Source organism: Panulirus ornatus, chromosome 9 (assembly GCF_036320965.1).
Source record: "Panulirus ornatus isolate Po-2019 chromosome 9, ASM3632096v1, whole genome shotgun sequence".
NCBI classification, from domain to species: domain Eukaryota; kingdom Metazoa; phylum Arthropoda; class Malacostraca; order Decapoda; family Palinuridae; genus Panulirus; species Panulirus ornatus.
The window spans coordinates 25,347,508-25,370,620 of record NC_092232.1 but is presented as its reverse complement, the minus strand read 5'-3'; the positions used below and the strand labels follow the sequence as shown (position 1 = coordinate 25,370,620).

At 40.8% G+C, this 23,113-nt stretch overlaps 2 protein-coding genes across 5 annotated transcripts in view; one reads left to right on the top strand and one right to left on the bottom strand.

Moving 5' to 3' along the window:
* The window catches only part of dsx-c73A (doublesex cognate 73A), a 94,304-nt gene that overhangs the window by 5,535 nt on the left and 65,656 nt on the right, over window positions 1-23,113 (bottom strand). For both annotated transcript variants that reach the window (XM_071664885.1, XM_071664884.1), the window contains exon 2: window positions 170-247. In XM_071664885.1, coding sequence (XP_071520986.1) covers window positions 170-247 — 78 coding nt within the window. The remainder of the gene's footprint in view (window positions 1-169; window positions 248-23,113) is intronic.
* The window catches only part of LOC139750282 (glutamate receptor ionotropic, kainate glr-3-like), a 144,228-nt gene continuing 127,667 nt past the window's right edge, over window positions 6,553-23,113 (top strand). For 2 of the 3 annotated variants that reach the window (XM_071664878.1, XM_071664877.1), the window contains exons 1-2: window positions 6,555-6,709; window positions 7,710-7,899. The gene's annotated coding sequence lies outside the window, so the exon portion shown is untranslated. Of the gene's footprint in view, window positions 6,710-7,709; window positions 7,900-23,113 lie in introns of all 3 variants that reach the window. The other variant, XM_071664879.1, reaches the window with a different exon arrangement.

Here is a 23,113-nt window from a genome sequence, read left to right as displayed (position 1 = left end):
TACCAGAGGGTACTCGACCCGTTGGTAAACAGGCCTGGAAAGGTAAGATAAGCAGAGGCACCAGAAGACGGGGTAAAGTTAGAACAGGAAGATGGGGTAAGCTGGTGGTTGAGGCAGGAAAGGACGCTGTAGTGGGCCAGGATCTTACAGAGTGACGGCGAGACTTTACCTGCTGCGTAGCGCACTCTGGCAGGTTGAAAAGGTGTGCTTTGTGGGGGTAGTAGTAGTAGAGGTCCTCCCGGGTCTCCTGTAAGTGAGAGTGTAAGAAGCATTACGACGCAGTTCTGTTGTTGTCAGATGTGAAAAATTTCATAAAAGATGAAATAATCTTCGGTTATATGAGTGAATAATCCTAAAACATTATTTCAACCCTAGAATCTCATTCACCATAAACAACTTTACAAACTAAAATTTCGAAATAGATTTATTTTGCGAGAAGAGACGAGAGATTTGGGAACCATTTCAGAGTATTTTTTCAGGCCAAAAACTTTTAGTTTAGAAATTGGAATATGATATAATGAAAGACTTCTAGGCTTGAAGAATCAATTAAAGATATTTGAAAACGCTATATTTGGCCGACAGATATCAAATGATAATTATGGGAGAAATTGTTTTAAAAGACAAATAGAATTGATTCAAAGCTAAAATCAATGGAACTGAATGGTCCACAAACATTTCGATCTTCGAATCTTTTTCATCCTGAAAGATAAAGTTGATACTGAATAAAAATTACAAATAGAAGTGATATATGTAATAATTCAGTGTATATTTCAGGCAAAAAATCTGTTTTGAAACTGAAATATAACAATGTTCTCTTCAGCTGAGAAGGAGCAGATGATCACGAGACGAATAATTATGAAATAATCTGAACATAATCAATTGAAAACTTTATTACAGGAGTAAATGGTCCCAAATCAACATTTCGACACAAGAATAGTTTTCAGTATGAAAAATATGTCTGATGCTGAGATTTAAGACAAATTATTCAGGAAAGAAATGACAAAAAAATGATAAATAACCACTTGCACATATGATGGTTTTCTGGCTGTGTGGATTTTCATGAGTGTCAACGTCATAAGTGACGCACATCACTGGTTCACATACGCCAGCTGATGTTTGCATCTTTTCCTTGGACTGGAGCACCTCACGCACACGTCTCATGTCCTTCAAATGGGTTGAAAGCTGTCGTTAGTGTGTTGAAATTGTCCCCACAAAAGTGTAACTGTGTAACTGTGACCATTTTATTACATCAACTTTTTTTCATCTTAGCTAAAGGTCATTAACGGTACAGACATTATAGGTAGACGAGGTATTAATCACCGTAGTTTCAGCAAACAACGGTCGATGATCAAATAATTATATAACTGCCAACTGCTGAGTGAGTGATTCTCTGACCGTGACCTCTCGGTAGGCGCACACACTCCACAAGCAATGACTGTGGTACCTGATTTCAGCTAAAAGTGCTCACACACGGGTACAGAAGAGACTAAGAAAAAAATTATGTTAATCTTTACCAGCGAGAATATATAGAATTATGCGAATCATGCAGACGTCCCACTTGTTATTTGTACTGCAGCTAAACTCTGAAACACCATGAAAGTACCTGGAGATGAAGCCACGCATAAAATAGCGTTAGCAGCAGTTCCTACTGACCTTAAGTAATGACGTTACTCATAGCTGGCATTAAGGTGCATTATCGGGCAATGGAAGCATCACGCAACAACGACGGCATCACGAGGGGCATGAAACTGGCACAGCTAACGTGTAGCGGCACACGCGAACTCCAAAGCGGGTGTGATGTAGGTTAGTAAGGTCTGCGAGTTCCCCTTATAGGACGCATGTCTCTCATCGCCTCCAGTGAGGTCTAATTATCCAGCGGAAATTTGAGGAATGTGGTGATCATCTAGTTACACTGGGAGATAATGGGAAGGTAACGGGGAAAAAAAAAGCAGCAGCCAGGAGGGCTGAAGGGAAACAGGTGTTGGGAGCGCGCGCGGTGAAGGGCAACTGAAAGCCTTCTCAAATTCTCCCCGTGTTACGGATATCTAAATTGGTGGTTATTATTATACTGACATGTTTTTCACGGGTGATATAAACATTTCGGAAGTCTGAGTAGAATCGACCAGCGCTGAAAATAGTTTGATGTTTGCGAGAAAATTGTGATATATTGAGGTAACTCCTATAAACGCTTGTAGGTTTATGCGGAATATTATCAAATGTAGTGGTAACGTATTTAGTGGTTAACAAACATGTACTAAAGGATGCTTAAGATTCTTGCAACACTTCACCACACAACAGCGTAAGTCTCGTGCTTGACCACAATCCTTATCCATTACGTCATACTGACTGTTTCCACAACAATTCAGACTTAACTTGCTTTTTATGTATCTGAAGTTAAATAGACTTTAAGCCAGAAGTAACGGCAACGTTGAAAATATCACCGGCACTACATCCTTAAGATTACCGTGAATTGCTTTGTATATATATATATATATATTTATTTTATTTTTTATTATACTTTTGCATTCATTCCCGCTTTGCGTAGCGCAAGTGAAAAGGACGAAGAATGGCCAACCCCCGGATAACTTAATACAATAGTCTACCTTGAATATACATACGTACAGTTGCAGTATCCATGTTTACCCTGGACGCCAAATGCCTTGTTAAGAACATCATTGCTCCAACCTGTATACCAAGAAATACACATTCACCAATTCCTTGCCTCTTTCCACCTGATGTTTCTGTTCCGATCATTTGCTTTGTTCCTGTCTCCGACGTGCGATGAAGGGGAAGCGGGAATAGATCAAAGAATGCTGACCTACACTCCATTACGTATGTTCAAGTCCAATAACCAGAATTACAAAATAGTCACATTATGAAAATTCTTTTGCTCCTCACATATCCCATTCCAGAAATACTAACATTCACCAACTGTCTGGCTTCTCCATATTCATCTTCCTAAATTCACTTATACTTCTTTTTTTTTTCGAAACCTGCTAGTTCAGCGCCTCGATCATCAAAATCTTTTTCTAGTTCGTGTTCCCCCAGTATTGTCTCTTTCATCACCGTTTCCAGTGGCCATGTTCTTTGGTCAATCTTTCCTCTTCATAATTCATGTGAAACATTTAAACACCTTTTGTCTTAACACTTTTATTTCAGCACACAGTCTTACCACGAAAATAATACGTCAACACATGATTGCTCTAAAACTTCTGCAAATCTCGTAACAGCTAATTGCGTAGCAGTTTCACATGCACTTCTCGTCATCATAAACCGTTTTGTGTAACACGTACTGCAAGCACTCTATTTTGCGTATTCAGTTAATGTTCGTGAATTCCAAAATTTTAGTTCGAATTTTGCCCCTCCCACGACTCTAACGATAATTCCGTTCATTTGGTCCATCCCTAAAATGTCATTCCCAGAAATTAGAACACGTAGATTCCTCGTGTTTTCGCCACAGACTCACTCAATCGATGACAACCACTCGTTACAGATTACGCTTACTGCACAAGTCTTGTACCTTCACCTACAGTGCACTTTAAAACAAGCTAGGTCAACCCGGATCACTCGATTTTAATGTAATCACTGCCTTAGATATCAGTCGTAATAAAGCGAGCTTCCCAACACTATCATCAGCAAAGAATATTGCCTATGTAAAACTATGACATTTACAGGCATACAACAGTTCAATGAACATGGTAGAAAAATGGAGCATAAAACCCAGCGATAACCCAGATCGAGGAGACAACGAATACTTTTCTTCGGAATAAGTGACAAATGTAAAAGACTTTAGTAGTTCGTAACAACTTCTTCGCACATATATTTTAATCCTACAGGCTACTTACATGCAAGATCACTTCATATCCAGATCATATGCAACTAGGATATCTTTTGCTTTTCACTATTTTCAAAAGACATCTATAAAGAAAACTCGATAGGGCAACTAAATTCCAAATCTAACCACACTGCTCTTCCCCAATCTGATGCTCTGTACATGCCTTCACCCTCTCAATCAATACCCTCCCATATAATTTACCAAATATTTCTATCTTCTAAATATATAACAGCTTAATAGACGTGTTTTTTTTTTTTCGGAAATGCGAGTCATCAGCGTTATATATCAACTGATTCTGTCTAGTGTCGTGGTTCACAGTTAATTCTTTTTATACACTAGTTGGTGCGTTTTGTTCAGTGTACGTAGCTCTGTACTAAAATTATTGTAGTTTAGAACATTATATCATGACAGAAAGGTAACGACACAGAAAATAATACGTTTGTAGGAATGGTGTGACGCGTGCGGTAAAACTTGCTGAAAATGTCGTAGAAGCATAATTTGTGTAGGCAGTTTTAACATGATTTTTTCGTCATTCAAAACCCGTTTTGCTGTAACACGGTAGAGCATGACTCGTAGTGTTGCTGTATATAGTTTATATACGGTTAAGATTATTCGAAAATTTTTAGATTCTCCCTTTGCATGAAGATTCAACGAAAAATTCTCAGGTATTTGCAGTCCTAAAATGTCATTACCCAAGAAATTTTGACCTACGTAAGATGTCGTGTTGAGTTCGCTCAGGCTCAGCTGTAGGTCCGAGACAGATAAGTGCTACTCCGTTACAGAGATTAGTCCGTTACTGGCACAAGTCTGTCACACGCACCAGTGCTTTAAGAACAGGTCGTAAGGTCCAAACTGGATCAACAGCTACGATTATATTTGTATCACTGCCTATTAGAAACTGAGTTGTATAGCAGAGGCTTACCCTAACAAACTAGATCAAGCATAAGAAATAATTTGCTGAATGGTAGACTGAATGAATTTACAAGGGGATATACACAGTTTCAAAGGTGGTTTGATACATGGATGATGAAATTCAACCCGATTAAAAGCAAAGACGATAAGCCACAGGAAACGAAGGTCACGACACGAATATATTTGTCAGGAAATAAGCTGGACGAAAGTGTAAGAAGGACTTAGGAGTCGACAGTACTTTCTGTTGGCAAATGTTTGAATCATACTGAGGTACTGTACATGGGCAAGGGAATCAAACTGTTCATATCCGATATATGCCAAAACTAGGATATGCTTCTTAAGCTTGGTCACTGCATTTTAACAGACACATGAAAGAGAAATTGCAGAATTAGGGCAACTAAAATGGTACCAGAATTAAGTGAGCTGATTTACAGTAACGAGTAATAGGCTATAAAATTGTCTACGGAATGGAGGAGAAAGGGGTGACGATTACAATCTTTAAGTTTTTAAACAAGTTTAATGTTATCAGTGGTATGCAGTTCTTCGAAAAATGTAAATAAGGAAGAACCAGATGCCATAACATAAACTTATAAGAAATTTGGAAGAAGAAATGTAAAGAAATTCTTTCATAGTATGGATAGTGGGTGAATGGAATATACTGTGGTAAAATTAGACAGGACAACATACGAACAGAAGTTAGAAAATTCTATGAAAGAGAGAGTTCAAGGTAGTATCTGCTGTGAATAACAGGCTAATTCCACTCTGAAAAACTTCATACCTTGTGTAATGCCCGGTTTAAACTCAGAACTAGATAGAAAAAAAAGGGGGGGTCAGACTTTTGGTCGACTGCAGGGTCGAATCATGTTTACCGTTAACGCAATGGAGCAGAATTGTTGAAATATTCCTCCTGTGTTAACATAATCCAAAAATGTAATATGCAGTAATGCTTAACCAGGTAAGGTTCCAGGAAACGACGTTGCATTTATGTAAACAATAATATATATATATATATATATATATATATATATATATATATATATATATATATATATATATATATATACTGTTATTCTTGACATATATCAAGTGGCTACAAGGGAATCTTTTTTCTGTTTACCTGATGTATCACCTTAAAATATTAACACCAATGTATGAGTTGCTCACACGGAATTCGGAAAAAAAAAATCAACGTAAATGTAACAACATTCCCATCATGTGTGTATTGTAAAATATTTGATTATTCTATTCAGCAAAACCTAAATACATGCGCACTATCAGTCCCAAAATACAATACGGATTTCTGTCTAGTTTAGTACGATTGTATATAATATCTATGAAACGCTATGGAATTCAAACAAGAAAATATGACAAGCCTTTACTCAGTTATCCTGTATTACGATGTGGATAGATCTCTGATCATATCCTAATGGGAGAATGTGTTATACAATGCAATCTGTATAAATAACCCTGTTTACTGGACTCCTTGACAGTCTTAGTGATGGGGAGGATGAACGATGCATTATGCGACTCACCCAGTGCAGTTACCAACCATGAAACCTTTGGACTCTACGCATTAGGAATAATTTCTGTCTTGTTGACCACCAGTCTCTGATAACCTGCAGCATACAACAATGTCACAATTTTAGCTATATCCGTCTGTTAGGTTCAGTTTTGGCGCATAACTTTTTAGTGTGACAATTTTCCTTGCTGCCGTCCAGTGAGCAACGGTAATGTTGCTGTATACAGTGAGAAGGCCAATCAACCCCTCCACCCGGGTGAATGTTGTTGGGTATCCTGTACTCGACTGAAGGTGACCGACCGTTGTTAGTGTACGTAACTACAGTTGTCTTACGGTGACACACAGCGTTCTCTCACGGGGTCCATTAGTGTTTGTTCGGTGTAGATTACGTATGTGTTACCAGCTGAGAAAATAGATAAATGCTGAGAAAATAGATAAATGACGTAAGTGGGGATGGCTAAGTGGTGAATATACTTTCGTAAACATGAAAAAGGGCAAAATTACATGATATTTACAAGCGGTAACGTGTTTCTATTTCAAATAAGAATTTCGTCTGTCATACGACTAATTCAAGCAATTCTCGGTTCGTCGACGAAAAACTGTATGATCATTCGGGTGATCATACCGCTGCATAATATCTGGCCTTCCTTTGTGCCCTTCTAAACTTAATTCTTACGCTCACGTCACGCAACGTAATTGTAAATTTATACTGTAGACAATATATGAAATAATGGCAAATTTGAACATGACGTGGTGAAATATGCATGACAATAGAGTATCAACTGATATAAGTGCGCGTTAGTGAAAAAGGCGAAGCTTTGTTTTCAGAAAAGAAATGGGACGTTTTCCATAGAAATACTAAGTATGCCTTTGTGAATTGCAGCTGTTAAACCTCAAAAAGGGCAAATTATGTAAATTACACTTGATTACAAACATGCTCTATTACTATACGAATTAACGAGGATGTAAATTTTATACGTTATAGCACAAACAAACAGGAAGCGTAGGGTATTATACACTGACCACGTTTAATCTATAAGCGATTATCCTCTTGTCTGATAGTTTCTGTTTAAAGGTGCTAATTTTTCGATAAAGCACGTGCGGTAGAATTACGGTGAAATTGAATTTCTGTTTGCCAGTGCGGAGCCAAAGACTACATGCACAGAGTTTGTGAAGGCCTTAATGACCAAGACAGTTGATAGCCTTAAACCCAAACAAGAAACTAGTGTAAGCTTATAGATACTTTTTTTTTTTTTTGTACGTGTGGATAGAGGGCCAGTGGGTCACAGTGTCTCAGTAAATGTAGAAAATGGTTGTGTGGCAGCCTAGGATACCTCTGCAACAAGGTAGCCCAATAACATTTTCTAAAGCTGTTGAGACGCGAAATTAAAGACTTCAGTGTTACATTGCACGTGAGAAATTGAACATTTCATATATTTCCAGTGACATGTTATTTTGAAAGAAAAAAACAAGAGTGCAGCTGATGTATTATCGACCTGTGATTACTGTACTGCAGCAGTGTAAGATGAAGTGGACGGCGTGACCTCATCCAGCGGTCTTCCCTAACTGTTTCACCAGTTCTGTGGGAGTGTCTTCTCTCTCATACACACACACACTCATGAGATATTGTCAGGTAAGTGCCTCTTCTGTTAGGGTGCGAGTGTGGTACTGTACATGTTAGAAGAGACTGAAATATAAACTCGCATTTTATCATTATATATATATATATATATATATATATATATATATATATATATATATATATATATATATATATATATACATATATATCATACCATATTTTTCGTCAGGTAATGACAAGACGTTAAGTATCCTACATAGACGCACGATGAATTGTGTACAAAGTGGTTGCATGAGAAGTGTAAGATTGTTGGTCAGAAGGGTTTAAATAAAGCAAAACGACGGGTAGATAGAATAGAAATTTCAAACTAGTAAGTTTCAGAGTTACAAAAAGGTTGAAATTAAACGAAAGAGATTTTGTACGAAAAGTAGTACAGATTAAGGCATAAAAATGGTACACCAAGTATATCAAAGGAGGTGATTTATAGTTTCTTTCCAGTGGGAACAAAAGTATTGTTAGAGGAAGGAGGCCTATGGTGGCAGAGAAAGCATATTCATAGGGGAAAGCTATTGTGGAATGAGAGTATAATGCGATGGAGCAGTTTAGTGACAGGAGCAACAGAATATCTTATAGTAGGATGGGTGACTAGTGGAAGGGGCAAGTATTCTACAAGATCATCGTGGGCGACTGAAGGTATGGCGGTTAGTAAAGAATCGTGAAAAAAAGTATGTTTAAAGAAAGTATTGATGACGGTATATTGGGAAAGTATATTGAAAAGGAAAGCGAGCTTGGGGGAGCAATTATTGTCGTAAGGAAGTAAAGTGGGGGAATATGTGAAAAGGAAAGTAGAATGTACTGCGAGGTAAAAAAGAGCGCAGAGTGGAAATCATGGTACAAGGGAAAGGTAAAGTGATAAGGAAAAGCATGATAATACTAAGGTAATTGTCGTAAGGGGAAATTATGAGGGGGATTGTATAGGGGTAAGGGGCAGAGAGAATTTAGAGGGAGAGATAAATCTAGTGAGTGAGTGGTGTTGTTGGGGGCTGGGCAAAGGTTCTGTTTGGGAGGGTCCTGGTTCGCCTGTGTGGTCCACGGGGGGGGGGGGGGGATGACAGTCTTTGCACGCTTGTTGTATTGGTCCCCAGGCCTAGGACCAACCTGAGCACGGTGGGGTGGGCGCGCTCACTCCTGTACAGTTTTTATCCTGCAGCCGGGCTCTCTCTCTCTCTCTCTCTCTCTCTCTCTCTCTCTCTCTCTCTCTCTCTCTCTCTCTCTCTCTCTCTTCCTTCTCTCTCTCCAGCCTGCTGACAGGGCTTCTGAGAGGAGTTCTATACGGGGGTACAAAGTTTCTTTCGGGTCCACTTCACTAGGCATCCTGTTTTATCCACTGCGGTTTTATGCCACGAGCTGTAAAGGCAAAAAGGGTATGGAAGATGAGAGAGGGGTGGAATGCTAGTCTTCAGTATATGCAAAAAAATTTCTGAGATCCCAGGAAACTCCCGGGCCCGGGAACGATGTACCCCCTGCACCCCCTCCCCCCTCTCATTGGCCGTGCCTGCTGGTGCGTGGCGCCTCCAGCACTTCAACAGTCAGGAACGTGGAGATACCGCCCGCGGCCAGGTATTAAGAGATCATTGTCCAGAGGGCCATTAGGGGGACACGGTCACGTAAGGAACACACACACACACACACACACACACACACATCCCCTCCCGCTCCTCCGCCATGAACCGATGTTCGTCACCACAATCGAATTTTTCAGTCAAAGTTAGAGGAGACAGATGTCAGAACAGTCCTATACCTACCACTGTCAACTTCATAAACAGTCCATGAACCAGTGCGTTGCTTTGCGAGTTGCACAGTTTTCTGTTTGGCGATGTGGCATGTCAACAACTGTATTACCATAACTACTCATCGCCTAGTATTCACCCGGATGCATGACGTATATAAGCCATGCTATTTACGTTGTAAGCATCTTTATATGTCTGCAGCCCCTGTCCATCTAGATGTACCTCACCTATGTTCTTATTCATAGTATGGGAAGATCCAGCTCGCACTAATCCGAAGCTCTTCTATGTGTAGTTAACTCGTGACTATCATGATCACCTAGTTCTGTAATGTCTGGTATACCTCAACTGTATATTATAAGTCGGATGGCTAAACCGTTATTCATTTCATTTCATATATTCATTCAAAATGAAACACACACACACACACACACACACACTGTACCTAATGATTTATATTACTCCTGGAAGACGGAGCATCGAGGAACGTTTACTGTACAGGGTGAGGACAGCTGTCCCCGACTCGCTGTAGCTACAGCATTTTGAATCCCTTGAGAACGACGGTACAACCTTTCGTTTTTTCCTCATATATATATATATATATATATATATATATATATATATATATATATATATATATATATATATACATATATACATATATATATATATATATATATATATATATATATATATATATATATATATATATATATATATATACGGTTAGCTTTCCTGACGGTGACGATTCACAAGCCTCAGTTGCCCGTGCCGTGTCAGCCTGCAAGAGAAAATATCTTAACACATGCTCACCATTTCCTGCGTCAGTGAGGTAGCGCTAGGAACAAACGAAGAAATAGCCTCATCTGCTCCCATCCGCACTCGAGGCGTCATGTATAAAACCAGATCCGCTTATCTACAACCAGGCCTCACACATACGCATGGTCTATGTATATGCTGAGAACAACGAGGAACATACGCAAAATAAACATCCATAGCGCTTTCGTGTAATTCACGTCTTCGAGAACAATGGGCGAAGAAAAATAAAGACATCAAGTAAATATGCTCACTGAGAATACGACTTCCGTTGGCGTCCAGTGTTTCATATTTAGCATCTGGCAGCATTTGTCAACCTTATCTGTCACCACATTGTTAAGCGGTCAAAACGTATTACACTGTTTACAGTGGGGGTGTGACATACGGTGGTGTCAGTCACTCTTGCTGTGTATTATCTAGCATCTGGCGGCAACTGTCAACGGTTCGTTTGCCATTAACTTGTTGATTGACCATATAAAAGCAGTTTACAGATATGACAAGACTATCCAGTTTATAGAAACCATTTATGATATATACATGTTACATGTCTCTTACGGTAGATGGGGCGGGATTTCAATGATACATCTGTTGGTTAAAGAATTATATTATATAACCAAGGGTGGATGGTGTTCAGGATGAAAGGATCAGTAATAACCGTGATGAGAGATGGATGAGGTGACGGGTATTGACCAGGATGAAGAGATGGATGAGGTGACGGGTATTGACCAGGATGAAGAGATGGATGAGGTGACGGGTATTGACCAGGATGAAGAGATGGATGAGGTGACGGGTATTGACCAGGATGAAGAGATGGATGAGGTGACGGGTATTGACCAGGATGAAGAGATGGATGAGGTGACGGGTATTGACCAGGATGAAGAGATGGATGAGGTGACGGGTATTGACCAGGATGAAGAGATGGATGAGGTGACGGGTATTGACCAGGATAAAGAGATGGATGAGGTGGAGGGTATTGACCAGGATAAAGAGATGGATGAGGTGACGGGTATTGACCAGGATAAAGAGATGGATGAGGTGGAGGGTATTGACCAGGATAAAGAGATGGATGAGGTGACGGGTATTGACCAGGATAAAGAGATGGATAAGGTGACGGGTATTGACCAGGATAAAGAGATGGATGAGGTGACGGGTATTGACCAGGATAAAGAGATGGATGAGGTGACGGGTATTGACCAGGATGAAGAGATGGATGAGGTGACGGGTATTGACCAGGATAAAGAGATGGATGAGGTGACGGGTATTGACCAGGATGAAGAGATGGATGAGGTGACGGGTATTGGCCAGGATGAAGAGATGGATGAGGTGACGGGTATTGACTAGGATGAAGAGATGGATGAGGGGGTAGGATGAAGAGAAGTTGTCGGGGTATACACAGTGTCCTATACTCACACTCGTTCTTCTATTCAATCTATTAATTAAAAAAGAAAGGTTAAGGATGATCTTATACAGGCATTCCTAATCATCAAAGTCCTCGAATTATCTCGATCTAACGACTTACATAAGATTTCTGATTTCACTCGAAAAATTGGTTACACTCTCGTGGGCAAACTTTTACCTCAAATGAGTTTTTTTTTTTCTTTCAACAGGGTTGTTAACATACGGAATGATATACCAGTTACGGTGGTTGAAGGTAGTACCATAGATACGTTTGAGAACAGACAATAAATATTTCGCTTCAAAACCACGACCGACACTATTTGCGCATTCTTATCTACATGAAAAGTTCATGTTTTTCTTTATAATATGTATTCATTTCTCCTCTTACCACACTGATCTATGCTAATCATCTCTTCTGCCATCAGAAACAGCTTCGAATTCCTTTGTATTCCTGTGTGTCCATCTTACCCGCAGCTCCAAACGTGCATCCCATCCTTTTCCTCTACCTACACACATTTCCATTCACGTTGATTCATACGTGCTGTCCTCGCCTCTTGCCTCACCGTCAAACACTGGGGAAATACCCACCTTGCCACTTTGGCAATCAGAAGCGCTTGCGACGATCCCAGGCAGCCACAACAGGTCGCAATATGTGCTTCTTCAGTCTCGTCTTGTTCTCTAGTGGTTGGAGTTCTGTGACTCCGTTATTGAACCAAAATCTATTCTTTTTTATTCATGTTCTATTAGTTTGCGTTTTGCTAGAGCTTGTGTTTATCTTCACTTTCAATACCTTGGGTAGAAGGAAGCAGTTACCAGCAAAGGAGTCGAGGAGATATAGCTCGAATCAGTCATGCGAAGTTTGTTACGCCAGAGCGCGCCGGCACAGAGGTCATTACGGCGTGAAATGGCGGCATATGAGCGTGAAATAGCTAGCGTGACCCACATCTGTCTTCGCACAGTAGGATGCTTCGCAACGCTCGTTTGAATGTTCTTATGGTCATAGAAATTCCTATCGATCTTGTCTCTTTTGTTGGAAGGAACAGTATTTGTGACTTCTTATTACAATACCGCACAGTTATTTCATGAAATATTTGTTGTTATTCTATAATATAAAACCTCAAAACTTTTACCGTATGTATATATTTTCTGTTCTTTGTTATTTCAAGCACAGACACATTGCGAAATATCTGCAGCTGTTTCTTGAATGTAGAATTTCGAAACTATTGCCATATGTATATATTTCCTCGCAACTGCATTATAAAGTCCTCTCATGTATCTATCACTTCTTTTACTCTTGTAGGGTAGACTGGTGGTACAATGAGTTCCAGTAGATTGGTTGAGTGATACTGTGGAGTGGACCGGTACACTGTCTTGGGGTAAACTGATGGTCTGCTGTTTTGGAGTACATCAGTGGTGTACCGTTCCAGAGCAGACTGTGTGTGCTCTCGTAGATTTGAGTGGTGTTACACTGTTTTATGGTAGACTGGTGGTGTGCTGTTTTAGAGGAGGCTTGGTGGTCTGTTCTAAAGTAGACGAGTAACGACACGTGTCTTGCATAGTAATATAAGGCACGCAGCAGCAGCAGCAGCTGCTGCTGCTGCTCATGACCCAGGGAGCATCATGAACTGCTGAAGTACTGTACTGGACTTCATATTATCATTAGACACGGTTGCACCTTCCCCGCTCCCTGTACCTTCATAGACAAAGGAGGTGTCTGAAGCTATAAGATGATGACCTCATCTTCCGAATGTCATCTCCAGTGTGCGCGAAATTATGAAAAGATAGATAGGCTTAGCAAAGGCTGGAAGGAAGGTTACAAACCGCACTTATAGTTTATTTAAGATGATGGTAATTGACCCTTGAGAACGATGGCAAATATTTCCCTTGCGTACGATGGCGTAACATATGACCTGATCTTAAGGCAGCCAGGTTAAAGACCAAACCATCAGGCCAGAGGGTCATGACATTGTGTTCAAGGGTTGTATCATAGTGCTGAAGACATTATTAGGAAAACCTTCTATGCATAAGTGTGTCTGTCCGTTGGAGCATGTGTGTCAGGTTCTCAAGAATGAATTTTTACTGAGACTAACAAATGTGAGCAACATCGAATTATAGTCGTTACCATCTGAACGCCAGCACGCATGTCTAGCGTATGAGTGATGCCATTTTTAGTAATGCTCTCACAAGCAAATTCTTTGGTCAATCTGGAGTTCACTTTAGAGTCTCAAGACTTTTAACCTCTACAAAATCCATCGGCCAGTTGCCATGGTAGTATCTCTATGCAGCCACAGAGGCAGTGGCAGGAAGCCATTAATTCAGTCACTTTGATGCATAATCTAAGCTGTGAGATATTAAGATAATATCTTAATACCATAATATCTTAATGCCATATTATAGCAGTGATGAAGTACTCCACATGATGCAAGTATCCTTCCTATGGCAACACTGAACACCGTTACATACACCCATTAACAGATAAACAGCCATCATGTACGGACATTAACGTTTGAACCTCTACCATATATACAGCCGTCAACAGATGAACATCCACCATACACAACCGTTGGCAGATGAACGTCCACCATATACAGCCGTTGACAGATGAACGCCCACCATACACAACCGTTGGCAGATGAACGCCCACCATATGCAGCCGTTGGCAGATGAACATCCACCATATACAACTGTTAACAGATGAACAGTACCATATGCAGCCGTTAAGAGACCGTTAGCTGGTATTGCTGAGGCATGAAGTATGGCCCAGTGCTTGGATACCTGATGTGAAACTACGTAATGGTTTCCGCAACGCCAGGCCAGCAGCCGTGGGGGGCACCACACACTGACGGGCAGAGCCGGACTCAACGGATTTGACAATTAACGGATCTAACAGTTTACGGATTTAGTGGTTTTAATAACTTAACGGATGTTATACTTGGACGAGAGTGGTCATAAAAACGGTTACCAGGTGATGTAACGTGAAGAAATGTGATGAGAGTTTATTCTTGCCAGAACAGTTCAAGTTAGACCCTCATTTCATATAAATCGTGATTGATTACACATCCTTTCAGATAAGGAATATGTTTGTGTATGGTACACCTTTGTTTAACTTTGTATGCCTATCACGTAAACATTGAAATGGTGAAAAAGGGAAATCAGTTATTTAGATCTTTTCATTGGCGGTTCAGTTTCTCTCAAAACCCACATCGGCGTTAAACATTCCTTGGCATATTCAAGAATTAAGATTCTTCCCGTCACCAGGATGTACTAGAAAGCGGGACATCAAAAAGGGCAAGGGACAGTGCCAGGGGATACTAGTAGCGACCTCCGTTCTACAGTCACTTGACCATCATATGACCAAGACTGTGGAGTATGCAACGAAACGAGATCATGACTTCATTTCTAAAGTTCGTCCGGAGGCAACAGGAGCATCCGAAAAGTCAGTGAAAGCCTAGCACTGCGCAGATAACATCTACTGATAATGATCAACTGGTGTGGCGGAAAGACGTCTATTGACATGAACAATCAGTGTAAGCCTAGCGTATATGTATTTTGCTCCCCTTACACGGCATAAGGTCGAAAAATTTGAAGGATGGTATCAGCAGAGGCGACCCGCCTTTACTAGGAAGAGGACTGCTAAGGAATTAAGCTAAATATTAGTAGACACAGTATAGATAGTAAAGTTAATGAGTATTTTGGTACACGATCTGTGAGAAGGAGCCTAGTCGATGGAGAGGTGAGTGGATACCGTGTATAACGAAGCTGCCAAAGTTGTATTATCCATTATCTTTTTCCGCAAATCTCATTCAAACTTCGTGGACACGACGGTATGACTGTAGCACGACAGTACGATCCTTAGGTACGATGGGCTGACCTTTGACCTGACCCTTAAATTTCATGTCAAAGGCCAGGCCATCATACGCAAAGGTTGTACCGTCTTGCACTATGATATTTATTTTTCCGGGGCACCATGAGTCATACAATATGACGGTAAAAGTAACAAGTAAATCCTGTAATCATCTCTAGTGGCATACTCATGAGGAGGAACATGAAGACATTCCAGATATTTTTGTGACGTCTGGCAAATCATTCGTCAAGTTACCCTGAAGGAAGTAAGACCGTTGCTCACTTGTGTTCTGGTGAAGGGTGGACGTAACGGGAAGATCACTCAGTACCTTCTCTCGCTAGATACGTAGCGGATGGAGGGAGAAAAGAAGAGGGAAAGACAATAGCGAGGGGAAATAGAATAGGTTTATTGAAGAGTAACACAAGATTGAGAAGTATATGAATGAGACAAAGATAAATGAGTAATGAGTAAGTAGGAATGAAGAACAAATGATGAGGAAGAGAGAAATGAAAAAAGAGGAAGTGTTGTGTGTAATCACCTGGGTGCATTTGTGTGTGTGTGTGTGTGTGTGTGTGTGTGTGTGTGTTGGAAGAGGAACCTTGAAGTGGCCAGGGAGCTCAGCCACGATGGTGTGAGTGTGAGCTTGGCACATTGTTTCGAGATGTGACGATGGAATGCTGTTTATGCAGTCTTTGTATGTTTGCTTGATACACGAGCAGATTTTTTTGACAGTTGCATAGATTTCTTACTTTAAGAGATAATATTTTCATGTTTTATATAGCTGGAAAGTTATGATATATGTCTACAGGATGTTTGTAGGATCTATATTATCATGTGATGACATGCTCGCTGCCATTTCATGTGGTAAGTTCATGAATTCTCTCTGCTTGTAAAAACAGTTCCGCCATGCATTTATGAGTGAGCTGTGCCAGGCACAGCATGTGTGTCATCTGATAAAGAAAATTGCGGTGACTGTTTTCATGTTTCTGGTTCTCTCTCTATGTTCTATGTGGTTGGTAGCCACCGACCAAGGATGTATGTTGCTGGTACTACCCGTCTACGTGTCGATTTGTTAACGATGGCTGAGCAGTGAGCCACCAGCTCTTCATTAGCTGTCAAGCTTCATTCCTCTGGTCAGGTTACTCTCTCTCTCTCTCTCTCTCTCTCTCTCTCTCTCTCTCTCTCTCTCTCTCTCTCTCTCTCTCTCTCTCACCCACACGTTGGCCGTTGGGTTTCAGTCCTCAAACATACAATCCCTCCGTGTCATACACATTGACAACACAACGCACACGACTGGTCCATTGTAAGTCTATTTTCTCGCAATGAACGCTACCTTTTGGTTAAAACGCGTCGTAAGCACTGTTAAATATGTACATTGCTCCCCTTATCCTCTGCCGCACTGAAGTTTACGTGATGTCCTCTCATTGTGGCATTCAGCTTCCCCAGAATCCTACGTATAACCAGATGTGTGTGTACCCGGTATTTACAGGCGACCAATCATGAACTAAGTATTCTCAGAGATTTTTCATCTCATATAAGGATGAAATGATTTTTTTTTCTATTCTATATACATTAGAATCGAACTCTGAAAACAGCAGAGCAACGTAGAAATATTAAATGAATGGCGTGTCGTTGTCACTGGAGACTATACTCTAACGATAGTGAAGCAGTGGAATTCTCTTCCTCCTTTCGCCTTTCCCAAAACATTTTCTCTTACAAACTCCTGAGGATTTCAGATTAATTCACCTGATTTATATTTAACAAACTCCGATGATATCCATTAGAAAATATGAATTTTCAAATTTTCAGAGGATAATGCATGAAAATTGAATTTCACTGCGTTCTTACGATACTATGTTTGATGAAAAAAACATATTTTGGTCCGGAAATCCTTGTGCCTGCTTGTGGCGGTCACGGCAGGTGTGTGTATGCACGAAATGACTCAGCTCCATGATGGCGTGACTTTTGACGTGACCGTTGAGGGTCAGGTCAAAGATCAGGCCGTCATACGCAACAGTAGCATCATCGTGATCGAGCAGTTAACACCTATTATCGTCATAGAGTTCGATAACGTCAGTTCATAACCAGCAAACTATCTTGAACACCTCCTTCAGGCAAGATAATTGTGACTACACATACTCTTACTGCACATATAGCTCTTATTGGAGTGTGTGTGTGTGTGTGTGTGTGTGTGTGTGTGTGTGTGTGTGTGTGTGTATAAAGATATCATCATTAGACCTAACACGGGCTTTATATCATAGACAGTTCGTTCTTGGGTATGCCATTTCCTTAAACCTGACCTTCAAGACTTAAGCCTGACTACTGACTTGCAACATATAAAAGCATGTCTATTCAATTGGTTCTTTTTGGGTCTGAGATAGACCGTCTACTGCTATTATTGAAGTTTTCCCCTTAATTGTAATGTCAGCATTTTTAACTATGTATCTGTATAGAGATATCGTGCTTTTCTTTCGCTTATAATATGATAGCTTTGAAACGTGCTAGAGTGTTTTCAGAAATTATCTATGCGATGTGAATTTTAGGAAAGGGATATTGTTTTTCTACTTCTTGATGATATTGCCGAGTTATAAAGCTAGTAGCTCTTCGTAGTCCTAGAACGTTCACTGGTATTTGTAATGTCAGAAAAGGTCAGGTTGTTGCTTACATATGGTAGCGAGCAGTGGCGGCGGGAGCGGGTGCTGTACCCTCGGGGCGGTACGCGGGAGGTTCCCGGGGTAACTGTCAACCGCCACCCGCGCCCTCCCGCCAACCGCTGCTTGCGCCACCTGCCGGCCCGACCTGCCAGTCAAAACCCGCCTCTACCATCTGCCGTGAATAGTCTGGTACCATGCCCGCCCGGCGGGTACTGCACGATTACTCAAAACGTGTCTGTCACGCACGCGCACAACTGCTGTATACAAGAATAGTCTGTCGCTTTAACCACATGCCTATTACACATGTAATTACCTATTTTTACAGCACGGGGTAAGAGCTTCATCTCTTAAACTTTCTATGCCACCAGGTAGAGTTTAAACATTTGTAGACTGCTGGCAGTTCTTTCCGTCCTTTTTAACGAGCTTCTTGCTTAGTTTCTTGTCATGGTAATCTGGAATTGTCCCTCATGATGAGGTGTTCATCCTCAACATCATTCACTTGAAGGCTGTAATCAGATCACCCGTCTCTTAGTTCCATACAGATTTGTAGCCCTCAATCTCTTATTGTATAATCTACGTATCAACTTCGCTGCTTTTCTCTGGACCCTCGCAATTAGATCGTGTCTCTTTTTAGTTGTAAACAGATCTCAGAGGCTCAATCCCTTTATTGGTGTGTGTTATGAATATCTTACTAAACACATCGTTATCCATATACTTGAACGCAATTATGATATTTCGTCTCACAATTCTGCGGATATGGAGCTATGCCGACAGATTAGGTACAATGTCGATAGACTCCCTTAGGTGCTGTGGCTTACTTCCTGTTTGGTAATGATCACAACAAGGACGTCTTCAGTATCCCACTCTCATTACCTTGCATTTACTCACACTTATCTTTTCAAATTTCACTTTACTTCAGCCGTAAACAAGTTCAGGTAAGGGCCCAGGCCATCAGGCAAGTCATTTATCTAAAGAAAGCGTAGCAATTGCGTCCTTTGCGCTCTTACAGTGAGTTACGCTGTTCTGTTCAGTGCTGGGATCTGCCCCTTCTCCAGCCGGCAGTCTGTCTATCCATATCTTTGATCGAGGATGGAGCTCATACTGTATCAGATATATATATTTCTAATATATGGCTTCCTTTCCTTAAATCCATGTTGTCTCCCAGTTAGTAACCTCTCCTACGTAGTCATCCATTTCTTTTTTTTTAAGTCGGCACGGGTAACTGAAACCTTAATCAAGGTTTTCTCATTAACCCTATATATATATATATATATATATATATATATATATATATATATATATATATATATATATGTTTATATATATATGTATATATAAACCATTGTATCGACTATCCTTGAGGTGGATTTTGCTTCCGATATTATATATTTTCCTGTGTTTAAAAGACTGCACGTACTTAGGGAGACTGGCTTGTAGTTCATCTTGATTTCCTGATTACTTGTCTCAGATATAGACAGGCATTTACCGTCTTCCTCATCTTAGAAACTACACCTTCATCCCGTGAATCAATGAACGATATTTGGAGTGGTCTGGAAATGCGTCCGTTCATTCCTTGCACATATAGAGTTACGTCACCAGGATCTTGAATCTTATATGGATCAAGTTGTTTCAGTGGTCTGATTGTTATTTCTGTCATTTTTACACTCTTATGTTCTTAGAGAACACTGTCATATTTACGTAGTTGCCATGATAATATTTCTTCTTTGGATCTTGTCCTCCATCTGTTCCTATTGTGTCAAAATCATGCACTGCATGGTTACTTTTCCCTGGTGGAGTTTCATGTTTGATGTGTTCTGTTTCCATGCTGTTATGAACACACACACACACACACACACGCACACACACACACATACACACACACAGACGCACACACACACTAGTCACCTCCACAAACAATACGGCAGCCATATGCACGACACGCACACTCCCCGTACGTGCTCACCATGTATATGTCACACAACCGGTAGCTTACTGTACAAATGTACTATTTGCTCGTGTTTTACAGCCGGTGAGCCTTGCAAGCTGGGTGATCCGTTTGGACACAATTCAGATACGGTCGTCAACATACAATGACTTGCACTTGCGTGTCTGAGGACCTCCACTCCCCTTCTCGCCACTCACGGGAGACAGGTCGTCTGCTTCACCTGTTGACTGCTCACCTCTGGTACGCGTTTCCCTTAGTCATTCATAACATATATCCACGGGTAGCACCCGGGACCCTTCCCTCCCTTTCTCATAGCAAGGAATGCTCACTCTTTTCCAAGTTCCCTACAGTCACTTCTCAGTTCATCTTTAAAAAAAGAAAAGAAGAAATATCGCATTTTCCGTAAGTTTCAGTGTGGCTGATGAGGGAAACTACGTTTGGACCACTGTTAAGAAATCTGGAGTAGTTGGTTATTTGCTCTGTTTTTCTTCTCTAGTTTCCCCGGCAGGCGTCAAGGGAATTTCTTCAAGGATTTTCCCCTTCTTTTAGTAACCTACTTAGATATCAGGAGAATTCCCTCAACGATTGAATTTCTCCTTCTACTACCTATACATCAGGAAATTAATCTTTAGGAAGTATTCTTATTATACGCATATATTTTTCCTTTTGTATCCTACTTAGACACATGGATGATAGAATTGTTGGTGTATTTTCTTCTGTCTAGTTAGCATCCTAGCTGACATTGGCGTATTTTCTAGTTTGTATCCTAGCTGACGTTGTTTATTTTCTTCTGTCTAGTATCCTAGCCGAAAACGCTAACAGGCAGTTTCGTGACAGGTGTACATATTCCCACATGATATTCTACTCTAACACGAAAATTAAACCAATGAAGGATTTTCCCTCATCTGGGAGCGGTATTAGAGAATTAACAGGTTAGATGGAAACTTCATACTTTCCCTCGAGTATTGTTGTGATTCTGGTATTTTCTAATACGGTGGCCTGAGACATTTCTTACTGAACTGAATTTAGTAAATTTCGAGCCACGTTATTGGTTCACTAGACGTGGGGTACGGAACGTTATCGGTTCACGAGACGTGGGGTCCGGAACATTATTAGTTCACGAGACGTGGGGTACGGAACGTTATTGGTTCACGAGACGTGGGGTACGGAACGTTATTGGTTCACGAGACGTGGGGTACGGAACGTTATTGGGTCGCTGGACATGGGGTCCGGAACGTCATTGGTTCACGAGACGTGGGGTGCGGAACGTTATTGGTTCACGAGACGTGGGGTACGGAACGTTATTGGTTCACGAGACGTGGGGCCCGGAACGTTATTAGTTCACGAGATGTAGGGTCCGGAATCTAGCAGTCCAACGTTCAAGATCTATACGGATACACCTGTTTCATTCTGAGATAAGGATTTGTTCTTGGGTACTGAGGTTATTACTGATATCCTTCTAATACAACTAATGAAACTGATCCTCTTTCTGAAAATAGTTAAGGTACATGTTGAATAATTTTTTGCTTGTTCATGCGTCTCATCTCGTCACAAATGTGCCTGTAAACAGATCTGGATGATTCCCAAGTGAGCAGACTCAACTTGGTAGAGGTTAATGCCTCTCAGAATCTAGTATTTTCCTATTTCGCTCTCTGAAACAGCTCTGCAACTTTTCTGTCCCCTTTGGTGACCATGCAAACCCAACATTCAACTCAGTAAGCATATTATCACTGTATCATTCAATCCGTTCTGCTTATATAAAGGATTACTTCGTCCTTCTATGGAGTAATGCCCTTTGATCTGGCGAGTTTCTAGATATACGTACGTAAATAGAGTCGAGTCCAAAGTAAGATGACTTATCAACTCTCAATCAAACCCCAAAACTATACCCACTTGCCCTACGGCACAAAAGTGGTTCCCTTTCCCTCTCCTTTAGACAATGTTTTGGTCTCTGCTTCCGAGAACTAACTGCTTGAGCGCTCCCACCATTAGCTAGAAAATGTAATCCTTAGCAAACCACGGCGTCACATGATTACTGTTTTGCCGTTAGTAACTCAGGGGTGACCCGTTGTAATGTCTGTTTCTCTCCAGGCACCTATAAAGCTTTGGAAATCTTTGCCATCTCGTGTCGTTCCTCGCATCTAAGACCTACCCATTTCTAAAAGAATATTTTCAACTTGCTCCAAAACTCCGAGATTCTCATTCGTCTTCTCTCTATACTTTACTGTCTTGTATCCCTGGCCTTGAAGAAGACTTTTGTCCGTAACTGGAACCTACGTCAGTAAGAGAAAAATAAAGTACACGTTGATTGCAACGCAAGAGAAAAGTTTGAATAACTGTTTGTTGAAGAATGTGTTTCCATTGGTAGAATATCAGACTACATGCACACGCCCGGAAATACAACTTCGGTTATACACGGGTTCGTTGTTAGTACTCCTTTATAGCATTTATACAACTGGAGGGAGACGGGATAGGGTTTGTATAATACTTTTCTTTCATTTAACGCCCTTGTAACCTGACACTGATGTGACTGCCACTCCTTCCTAGGAAGCACGTCGAAATGTTGAGAATGATCCCGGACTGTCATCATCCTGTTTGTTATGGGGTGAGCTTCCACTGGCAGGGCCTGAAGCAAGTGGGGTTGGCTCGGACCTCAGAGAGTGTGGGTCCTGTCGCTTTACATGCTACGCCTTGCTGACCTGGTGATCTAAAAAGCTTTTCTACGCTACGAGATACACCAGCCCCTCTCAGAGTTTATCCGATTAAATTAGGGTAGAATGTAATTAAACTTTATCAGTGGAAACTGTGATTTCTGAGACTT